Here is a 12,003-nt window from a genome sequence, read left to right on the forward strand (position 1 = left end):
GATAACATGGGCAAGACTGGGGTTTTAAAAAGGCACTACAAGATATGCTGTGAACAGAGTCCTACAATCATATTGCTGTGATTTTAGTGCTACCCTCCATGGATGCACTTAGGCCACATCAACATTAACAAATATACTGGTAGCATCTGAGCTGGCACACAGCTGCTGACACTGCAATGACACTTGACTGTGTGCCCAGTTGAAAAACCTCTACAGGGCAGTGCAGCTGCCCAAGGAAGTGGTGTACCAGCAAAACAAGCACTGTGCTCAGCCACTCTTCAACACTGTCCACAATGACTTGTGTCTAACTGGTTTTCTTTCTGTTAAGACTTACTGTCTCTGCTCTAAGGGAATTAAGGGAACTTCACAGAATTGCCTCTGTTCTATTTTATAATCTTTTATTTTCACATTAATTCTTAAAATACCAGCAGTTCCTCTTAGGTACATCCTGTAATAAGTTAATGTCTTTTTACATGGGGCTTCATTCTACTGTTTCCCTATCTGAAAAAAAAAAAAAAAATTAATGCAGAATTTGTTTCAGAATCAGAATGCTATACTTCCAGGTTTGTAGGACTTTGACCACTCAATCAACATCATACAAACCAGCTGTGAAGCAGCAAGCATACAAGAAATGAGGAACTATGGTTGAAGACTGATAATTTGGAAAAATCACCAGGTGATGCAGACATTCCCTGCCTAGGCCTGTGAGAGAAACACCAAGCAGCAGAACAGGAATAACTGCAAGTTGGCCACTGTCTCTGATGGTTGTAAGGATTTGTATACAGACAGCCATATTCCTATAGTTGGCCCTAAACCTATTCCAACCATCAGAGCAGAAACCAAGAGGACTGTTACAGCAGTGGTAAAGCAAACACAGAAGGAAATCTGGAAGTCTGAAGTCTCAGATTTGTTGGTGAACCACCCTGTTTCCTACTGGAAGATGCAGAGAGAAGGAAGTGGCCTTCCAGATATGAAAAGCCTTTAGATGTACCTTTTTAGACAGAGTGCTGTGAAACATCTGAAAAATAAGCAAAAAACCAGAGGAAATGTATTCCAACACAGGACACCAAAACTGTGGACATATGATCAAAGGAGATAAATAGCTCCCTTCTCTCCTACCACCCACCTTATTTTTGAGTACACAAGCAGCAAGTAACTTTGAAATGGTTGCATTTCTATGTGGCAGTATTTCTAAGACACTCTTCAAAGGCATTTCACAGGCCTTAAAAATGATTCCTAGAAGTGCACATTATTACTAGTAGGACTGAACTGAGGGAGGGCCCTGCCTTTTTAGTCACTGACTTATGGAGCCATATACCAGTGACAAAGGTTTAGCCACCAAGGGGAAACATCAACATATATCTGGTAGATGGGCCCAAAGGATGGGTAGAAACCACAGAAGATGATTGGTTGATATCTGGGGATCCTCTGGTCCTGTCCTCCTGTTCAAGAAGGGTCACCTAGAGCCAGACCACACCCACATGACTTGTGAGTATCTCAAAGGGATACACAACTGTCTGGGTAACCTCTGCCAGGGCTTGGTTGCCCTTGCAGTGTTTCCTGATGTTCAGAGGGAATCTCCTGTGACTCCATTTGTCCCCTCTGCTTCTTGTACTAGAATTCACACAGCGAGGGTGGATGTTAGCAAGAGATTTCTCTGATGTCATACCCAGCAAAATATGCTGAATAAGATAGCACAGGTCATATTTATCCAATAATTTGTAATATAATGCAGGGAATAGTATAAATGAAAGCTGGCTTTGTCAGGAAGAAAGCTACCTTACAGTTTTGAACCACCAGGCTTAAGATCAACTATCTGCTATGACAGATCTGGTAGGTCAAAGAACAGTATTCTTTAACAACATGTCAGGTTGTTTTCTTATGTTCATTTTGTACAACTTCATGAAACAAACAGTGGTGGGGCTACACACCCATTTTAAATTAATGGTTAACCCATTTTATTTCCCTCATAACAGAGTAACAAATCTGGGTGTTATGTTTGTTGTACAAGACAAAACAATGCACACACCATATATAACAACTTTATTGAGTAGTGGTGAAAACAGTTCTCATGAACAGTCACTTGAGAAGTTGGCCTGTGAGTATCACAAAGAACAGATCATACTTTCCTCCTATAACTTCATGTCTTGTGTTGTCTTGACTTTTGCAAAAAAAAAAAACAGGTTTAAACTTCAGCTACAGCCATCTTCCTGGTATGGATCTCTTAAAGGCTTCTTTCATATTTGGAATCTATCACCTCTTGGGTCACCTCTCTTCCCAAACATTGTAACAACTTCATAGGCTTTGAGATTACTATTAATCTATTACTTTTTTTTCCCTGAAACTGGCCAAGAGTAGTCCAAAAATAAGACATAGAAGTGAGACAATCCTCTAGAGCTATGCAAACCAGCAGAAGAATAGATACGTCATGATTTTCCGTGTATTGTTCCGAAAGACGATCAGGCTAGAAAATTGTGAGAAATTTCTTCTTGTTTCTACCCAATTCTGAGATAAGAATACAAACACTCATCACTACTGTGATTTTCCTCTGGGGCAGATTTTTTTTTTTTTTTTTTTTGGTGGCATACTACACCAGTCAGTTGGCCAGTGCTTTGCTGAATCTACATTTGCCCACTCTAGAGATCCTTAAGGACTTCATCCACATTCCTGTGTCCCTCTGCAGTTCTTCTATGTTTCTTCAAGCAGGCATTCCACTCCCCCCCACCCCCCTCACCCTGGCTCATTTTATGGAAATCTTGGTTTAGTGCTCTTGAAAATTTTGGAGAAATTGTTATCCTTTTGTCCTCTCATGCGAAGTTTTCCACAGATGTGAAGATGCCTCTCCAAATTCCCCATCTGAAGCCTCTGACAAATAACAAGACAGACAAACAGCATTAGATTTTAATGATCAGTGGACAGGAAATTAAGAAAACTCACTACAATTCCCCCCCTTGCTTCTGTTCAGCAGCTCCCAGCCAACATATGTCCTTCCTTTCACAGACTGAACCCATGGTGTGTGTGAGGTGGGAAGTTTGAAGCTTAACTTTGGTAGGATTTACAGCAACAGGATAACAATACTACTATTCTTGAAAAATTCAAAGAGGAGTCTGATAGCTCACCACCAAAAGTGTTAAGACAAAGAGAACAGAAATGCTTAAGCTGGACTTTATCAGCCAATTCATGGTAGTGGTGGTACCAGAAATTAAAGTATAGTGCAAAGTGGAGGTGGGCTACTGTGACAAAAAAAACCCAGGCTAGCTCTTCCTAAGAATAGATATGGTCACACTTTAAATAATACTTTCCTGAAAGCAATGTTAAAATGATGCTAGAAGACAGAACTGGTATTTTTAGTGAACTCATTTTTAAACTCCAGAAGCAGAAAATATATTTGTCACAGATTAGTTCCACAAACTCTTTCAAAGCCAAATCTTTGTGCCAGCAACAAACCTTCTTTACCTTTTTCTGTCCCTGGATCCAAAATACAGCATGAAAATCACTTGTTCTGGGCCTGGATTCACTGACAGGAAACCCAAGGCACTACTTATGTTTACATTACAAGTTTATGTGCTTATTCATAAAAATCCTGTAGTCAGAATGATCAGCTTGGATTGCTGATGAGGAGGATTATTTTAATTTCTTTATGTATTTCAATTAAATGCATGAGTATTGATTTCAGTACATTTTTTCAGTTAAAAGCACTGTGATTTATATTGCTAAAATGCTATTGCTTGCCCTGCCAAAAAGCATGCATCTGGGAACATTTCTGGGTTGCTTACAGTCTTTTCTTTCTTCTTTCCATGTGCATGCTGTTGAAATAAACCAGCTACTTCAAAAAGCAGTCCCTGTTTTCTGTCTTTGTGGGTCTGGCAGTGTTTTGAACAGTGGGGGGAAGAATAGTAAGCAAGTAAAAGTACATTCGGGGCCCATGAATAAAGAGGAAAAAAATGGAATGATAAAAGAGTACACCTACCTGAGCTCCATTCTTTTTCCCAGGGTGACATAGTTTCTGGATTCATCTGAGGTCGGAGAAGTTGAGTTTCAAGGAGGCAACAGCTCTCCACAGCATCTGAATTTTGTGCCCCCATCTCTACAAGCTCATTGTCAGCCTGCACTTTCGTGGCTCCTTCCAGAACGGTGCTGTGATGTTCCCGGTGTCCCCTGCTGTGACATGCCCATCCTGGCACACAGCTCTGCACAACCACAACAGGACAGAGCAGCAGCCCCAGATTCACTTATTCTGCTCTCCAGCTGGGGTGACAGTTGCTAGCTCTCTCCTTTGTCCAGCTTTTTTGATACTCTCTGAAACAGCGAGTTTCTGCAGGTCTTTTGCCACACCTAGATAAATAACCTTCCCTCCTGAAATAATTTGGCCATGTACTCACTCTGCTCATTCTCTCCTCGAGAGCAGAAAACCCAGAGCATTCTTGTATTATTAATGATGCACTGTTTGCATTGCCACAGGTAATACAGTATTCACATGAGCTTCACATTCATGGAACAAAGTGCTACAGAAGCAATTAGGCTCCTACTCTGAAAGTTACCTACAGGATCCCAAACTGAGCATATTGCATATGTGGATACTCTAGCACAATTCTGGTTTTACCATGAAACTGTTGGTGTAAGCTGGAGTCCATTCCCTCCTCCCCTGATAGCTAAGAAATGGACAATATAATTTATTGCACTGTTATGCTGGTGTGATTCAGCAGTACAGAAGTCTTGAAGCTTAAGAAGTGAGGGCACACTTTCTGCTGAGTCAAGAGCTCTCTCATTAGGTGCCTGACAGCATATCAAGGAGGAACAAGAGAGTCAAGGCCACACAGTTTTTCTTGAACAGATTTTCATCTTCCAAGTGCCTTACAAAAAGTGTACTGTAAGTAAGCATGGAAATGCACTTTTCAGGACATATTTATCTTATATTCTGAATAAGGAAAATGAAGCAGAGATGTTCAAGCAGATTTGGCCAAGTCAGCAAAGCAAATGAGTGAGAAAGGGTCTAGTTCCCAATTCACCAGCCAGCATACCAGACCTTGTTCTCTGCTTTTAGACAGTAACTATCACAGAGGTTATCACCCTAGCCTAAAAGTGTGCTTGCAGTGTGATTCAAGATCTTTGCAAGAAATCTACAGCCAGCTGAATCCAGCACAGTATGAAAACTCAAAGATTAAGTTGCATATCTACTAATTTCAGGGCTCTTTCACAAGCTAATTCTCTACAATCTGCTTGTTTAAATCTGTGTGATAACTTAGGGGTACTACATTCAGCAGTGTGATAGGCTTAATGAGTTCTGACCTGCTCCTTGACTTGTTGTAACCAATGATGAGCACTACTCATAATTTTCCATCCCAACCAGAAGGTAACTTTCAGTGGAGAGGATTCAGGTCAACATTTTTCACTCAGCAAATGGGGTGAGCTCAGCAGGTGTCAGTGGAACACATTATACTGTGGTAAGGTAATTGCACCCTGTCACATCACTGAAAGCAGACTAAAAAGGGAAATTTTCTAGTTCAACTCTGAGAATACTTGGCAAAGAAGCTGGAAGTGACACTTCCAATGTGATCTTTTATCCTAAAAAGGTATTTTCAAATATTCTTATCACTGAAACCTATTACTGAGTAAAAAGGGGTATTCAGCAATATTAATGGTCTGACATCTCATCTATGAAAAATACCCATTTTTCTTGCCTTAGGAATGAAATAATCTTTATCTATAGGTTGAAATCTCAAATCACATGATTCTCAATAATGCAAATGAAATTTTCACTCCTTGATATTATTAATACTGTTTGTTGAAAATTTTCCCAAAATTGCATGTTTAAGTGACTGTCTTCAACATCTCATTCAGTTCAGGAAACATCCTTCCAATGGAGTAGGAAAGCCAGTGACTAATGATAAATTTGAAAAATACATTTTCTTTCACTGTTCGTGTTATATGCTTATGTTTTTGCTTTCTTCTATCCAAACTACAGTTTTAAATATCTGCACATTACCACTTTCTTGCATCACTAGAATTTGAACCAGCAATATCTGCTAGAAAAATTAATTATCTTTCAGGATTTTACAAACATGCATTTATTGTTTCCAGAACTACTAATGCTCTATCAGGAATTTGATAGCTTTGTCTTCCCATGAGAAAAGATTCTGAAAATCTACACTGCTAAGTGGACACCAGAACCATAGACACTGAAAATTCAGTTTACATCCTCAGAATGGAGGTGAGGGGCAAATGGTGATTTGAAGGAGGCAAATGCTATTCACAAATTTGTAGTTTAAAAAGTTTTTTCATCTTAGATACATTTTTATATAAAAATAAAAAGGATTACAAAGAGGAATGTGATGCCAATTACAAGTATAACTAAGAACTCTGATTATACCTGATCTGAGTACAGGAAGATTCACTAATGACACTGAAGGTAACTGATCTTACATCACCACAAATGACTCCCAAATCTCTTTTTGTCTAGTTTACAAGCAAGAGAAAGACAAGTTGGTAACATCTTAGCATGGTAACTGACTTAACACAATTCTAATTGTGTTTGAGGTAGCAGGAACTGGCTTCCAACATGACTGGGAATAGGGATTTCACGTAGTCTCTCAGTGCAAAATGACAGAAACAGAAACCAGGATGACTCTGAACCTATTAAAAACATACAGCTGGTAATCCTGTGGTTCCAACTCAGCAGCAGTGGGATCACCAGTGGCCTAAAACACAACTAATGAGAGACACTCCTCTTCCCTGTTCTTTAAAAAGATGGTTTTCCTTAGACCTCAGGTTCTCAGTCTAACAGCCTTCCAGAAATTCCACACCACATCCCATTCCTCAGGTGTCCCCTACCACCACCCAATGCACAAACCAGAGATGAAGAAGTTATGAAAGCACAGGACCTTTCCCTGGGAGGTGCATCTTGCCTGGTACTTCATCCTGAATTCTCAGCTCTTCGTGGCACTCCAGCATCTGTGCTACCTCAGTGTCCTTCTCCCATCCCTATCTTTGTGTTCTCAGAAGCTCCATAAATACTTACCCCTTGGACCACATATGCTGATGTACCCTCACTCTTCCCTCTCTGCCTCCCTCCTGCCTTCCAGTTTGCAAAACACTGTTGAGTGACATGCTGAGAGATATCTTTCCCAACAGATGGGCTCACAAACAAGGAGTGAGGAAGGTGATGGAAGAGCAGCAGCTCCCTAGCCACAGGGTATCCAAACACATTCACACCAATGGGTTGCATCATGCTCATACCATGATAGGGTAAAAGCTTTCTTGAAACTAAACCTGTTACTTCTTAAAATTTGCTTGTGCTGTGTTTTTAGGCTTCCTGAATTACAAGATGCAAAATACCATGCCTAAATCATAATGCAAGATACCATGCCTAAAATATTACCTCTAAGTTCTAATGGTAACATTTCTGAAGATAAAACAGATTTCCTTCCCTCAGTGCATGACCCTCCTACCTCCCCACATACAGGTGTCATTACTTGGTCACTGGTGACTGAAGAAGCAGATTACATCTGAGTTTGATTTGTACTTTCTAAGTTATGCTGCATGATGGAACTTCAGTCATCAGGCACTAAGTGTTTCAGTGACATCAAAATGTTCTTCATCAGGAATGGAAAGAAAAACAACAAGCAATTGCATCCAAAGGACTGATTTCCCAATTTACCTTAGGCTAGCATTGCATTTCTACTTAATCAAAATATGCTATAAGAGGGAAAAATGAAAGTCTACAACACAATTAACAAAAATACCCTCAGTTTGTTGCTCACAAATATTTTTTGAAAAATCAACCCCTTATGCCAGCATTTTGGCTCACTGTGTCTACTCCTCTGTCATTAATGCTCTCTGCCGTAAGCACAACTCCTAGCTGGGGATTCCAATGCATATGGGAGCTAGGATAAGATTCCAGATCTCAGTTGTGCTGGCATGAAGATAGGTCTCCTCAGTGATACAGAAGACAATATCCTAGGGAGACTGGAATAAGTCCTATTCTGCAAAACTCAATCCAAGATGTAAGGCATATCAAGAAGCAAGTAATTACTAGCTAATGGCTGTGGATGGAAATGTAACATGGATCAGCCTAAGCATTTCATGAAAAGTGACAAGACAGCTTGAAAAAAGGGGGATTTTTTCCACAAGGATGGAAGGTGTCAAGAGCAAAGAAAAAAGGGTTACCTCTTCAGTTTGGGAGGGGCTGATTCTAGGCATTGGAGATACTTGTGGTGTTTTCAGCTGTGTACTGTTGCTGTCTGGAACAAGCTCTCTGTGGATTGACTGAATGTGATTTTGGAGTTCAGTTTCTGATTCAAACTTTACATTGCAACTAGAACAGCGAGTCTTCAGTCCCCCTGCCTTGCTTTTGTTCTCAATGGAACTCAAGTTCTCATTTTGGCCCATGCCTTGTCTGTTACTGCTTGAAGGGATGTTGACACTTGGACTACCACTTTTACTGAGATTAACACAGCTAGCACACAGACCATATGGCAGACCGTTGATGTCCAGTTTCACTAAATCCTGTTTCGAACGGAATTCCTTCAGGCAAGATGCACACTTGTACAGTTTCTGGAGGTGCTGTGCCCGTCCCGTGGACTGCACGGCAGAACCATTTCCAGTTTTCTGCATATGGAACGTGCCGTGGATTTTCAGTTCCAGCGTGGAGGTCACTGTCTGCATGCACACCACACAGCGGAACCCCGTCAAGGAGTTCCTCAGGTCAGGGTGCATTTGGCAATGCTCTAGAAATTCCTCCTCACTCTGGAGCGGCATCTTGCAAATCCTGCAGTTTCCAGTGTCCAGGCTCTTACTATGTGTGACCTTATGTTCAGTAAGAGTCAGAAGAGATGGAAACCGCTCGCCACAGATTGGGCACATATAGTGTTTCACTGGTCCCAAGTGTGTCTGCATGTGCTCTCGAAGCCCATTTTCAGAGAAGAATGTTCGAGAGCACACATTACACTTGTAATTCCCTTTAATGAGCTCAGCCTTTTTCTTCACTATGGCGCTTTCTCCGGGTCGAATGTTGTGGTCTCGCAGCTGGTGATTCTGCAAGAGAGTCTCCATGGTGTAAGCTGCTCCACAAATGTCACAGCCATACATAGGCTCAGACGTGTCCACATCTTCTTCACTGCCATCATGGCTGTTGTGGGACTCCTGGCTATTTGTCAACAGGGTCTGGAGTTCCACTTCCTCCTTCTGAACTTGCTCAGATGCCCCATTTGTTCCACAGTTTGGAGTTTTTGTTTCAAAAACACAGTGTTTTTCCCTCAAGTGCTTTTCCAGCAAGATGATAGCATGGAAAGCTTTGCTGCAAAACTTGCAGTTGTACTTCTTGCTGTGCGTAGTGATGTGACACTGCAGCTCCACCTCTGTACCAAAGGATTCACCACAGAAGATGCACTTGTGTACTTTGCCTTGGTTCTCCAGGTGGTTGTGCTTCACGTGAAGCTGCAGGTCAGTCTCATTGCGGAAATCCCAGTTGCAAGACGTACATCTGTAGACCTTCTTCTCATTGCTGTGCTTCACAGCCAAGTGCAGCTGGATGGAGACTTTGGAGTCAAAAACCTCTTGGCACAAGGTGCAGCGGAAGAACACGAATGTATGCATGTCTAGTAGGTGTTTCTGCAAGTCATCCACAGAAGTGAACTGCTTGTCACAGCTTTCACAGATGTAGTAGGTTGAGGTGATCATGAAATGAATGGTAACATGCTTCAGCAGTGACTCCTGATTAGGAAATTCCTTGTTGCACTGAGGACAGGTCAGTTTTGGCAGGACAGTGTCAAGATGTGTTTTCAAATGAGTCTGAAAACCATCCAAGGAAGTATACTTAGCACCACACTGATTACAAATATATTCCCCAGCAGGACGAGGAGGAGCACCTCCAACTGCCTGCATCATCTTTAAGGAGGTCTGCTCAATGGTTACAGGAGATAATGGACTCATGGCTCTGGACTTTTTCCCATTGTGTATGTAATTCAGCGCCAAAGGAATGTTCTTATGGTTCTCCTTGATATGCTTGTTCAGTTTAAGAACACTATTAAATATTGGAGAATTGGTACAGTAAGAACAAGAATACACTTCCACCACTGGGTCTTTTGGGGTTCCGAGCACAGGAGAACCAAAACGGGAACTGCTAAGATCACAATGGACTTGTCTAATATGCTCTTCCAGGGAAGAATCTGTAAGAAATCCCATGTAGCAATGGGGACAAAAGAATGCATTACTGTCCTTAGCAGCAGGGTTGGCAAATCCATGAGAACATCGGATGTGTTCCTGAAGGGTGTTGAGGTCATTGAACACCTCAGAGCAGAAGTTGCACTGGTAAACCATGGCAGGCATGGTAGAAACAATCAGTGCTGGGTCTGGAGCTTCATGGACTTGCTTAAGATGTTCATTCAGATTGTAGAGAGATGGCAATACCTCCAAACAATACTGACAGATATGGGCTTGTTCGGGTTTATCTAAATGCATAGTTTTCAGGTGTATCTGCAAAACTGCAAGGCTGGAGAACAACTGTTTGTTGCAATAAATGCAGCTATAAGTAACTTTTGCCTGCTTACTTGAAGGACCAGTGATATCTGGCACTTGCTGAGCTGCCCGCTTCCTTCCACGACCTTTTGGTATAGGAGGAGCCGTTTCCACCATTGTTGAGCTATCCACGGAGAGGTTTGAATCTGGGGTAGTGCTAGAGACTGATGTGTACCCCACAGTTACCAAAGACGGGCTGTTGCTGTGGTTGCACGACTCTGGCTGCTGGTGACTGTCCATGTGGCTGTACAGCTCCTCCACAGTATGAAAATTCTCAGAGCAAATGCTGCACGAATTCTTCTTCTCACCATTATGAGCCTGCTCCATGTGATTTACTAGGGACGTTTCTTCTACAAAGAGTTCATGACAGTAAACACACTGAAGAGCAGATCGGTCTTCATTAGGGGAGCACTCAGGGTGACATTCTGCAATGTGCTTCTGAAGATCTTCAGGAAAATCAAAGCCTTCTTCGCACTGACTGCATTTCTGAGTGTCCTTCATTTTCCAGTCCTCCATCCGGGAAGCGGACTGGGAGCCATCTTTGTTCCTCTCGTGAACCTGCATGTGTCCATGCAGCGAGCTAGAGGACAGGAACCCACGCCTACAAATGGCACACTTATATGGCTTGTTGGACGTGTGAGTCTTTAGGTGGATTTTGAGATGATCGCTCCTCGAGAAGGCCGCATCACACTCACTGCAGTGATACTTCTTGTCTCCCGTGTGAAGCTTTATGTGGCGGTCCCTGCTGCGCTTGTGTTTGAAGAGACGGCTGCAGTACGTGCACTTGAAGGGGAGCTTGTCACTGTGGCTTTGCTCGTGGTGCTTTAGGTAGCTGAGGCGGCTGAACGATTTGTCACAGAACTGGCACGGATAGGGCAAACCTGGGCCTCCTTCCTCTTCTCCAAAATCACAGCCTTCTCCATGGCTCGGGGAAGTCTGATCCTTGCTAGAAGGCGATGATGCTGGCCATGAGCAAGAGGGGTCATCCTCAACATCCACTCCGTCTGAAATGAAAAAGAAACATGCCCACAAGCTTAATCCCAAGAGTCAAAAGGAGGTAGAAAATGCATATTAATAACGCAGGACTGCTACTCCTAAATAGCTAAAACATTAAACTCAGACTAGGACATTTCTTAGACTGAGATCCAACAGTTTCAAGACCACATTTATTTTTATCATATTGTAAAACATTAGAAGTTATTAAATAGTTCTGTGCCTATATTAACTTTTTATTGCTTTTTTGTCATTCTTTCCCTGTTTCAGGATATGTATTATACAATGACAACTTTATTAAAATGCAGATTTTAATATATTTAATGTTTCTTTTGTATCCATTGTAAAACTATTTGCATATTATGTGAGCATCTGAAGAGTCAAAGGAAAGAAGAAAATATTACAGGAATGCTTTAGAATGAATACACTCAACCACATATCTAATATTTAATGAAAAGATTTGCCCTGCTTTGCCACAGTTTTGTGGTATTTTTT

The 12,003-nt window shown here is 41.7% G+C and overlaps 1 protein-coding gene across 23 annotated transcripts in view; it reads right to left on the bottom strand.

The window, feature by feature from the left end:
* The window catches only part of ZNF521 (zinc finger protein 521), a 228,383-nt gene that overhangs the window by 123,902 nt on the left and 92,478 nt on the right, over positions 1-12,003 (bottom strand). For 20 of the 23 annotated variants that reach the window (XM_079301504.1, XM_079301499.1, XM_079301490.1 and 17 more), the window contains one exon: positions 8,167-11,519. In XM_079301504.1, coding sequence (XP_079157630.1) covers positions 8,167-11,519 — 3,353 coding nt within the window. Of the gene's footprint in view, positions 1-2,615; positions 4,777-8,166; positions 11,520-12,003 lie in introns of those variants that run through there. The other 3 variants (XR_013773709.1, XR_013773710.1, XM_079301510.1) reach the window with 3 other exon arrangements.

Source organism: Erithacus rubecula (assembly GCF_903797595.1).
Source record: "Erithacus rubecula genome assembly, chromosome: 3".
In the NCBI taxonomy this organism is placed as follows: domain Eukaryota; kingdom Metazoa; phylum Chordata; class Aves; order Passeriformes; family Muscicapidae; genus Erithacus; species Erithacus rubecula.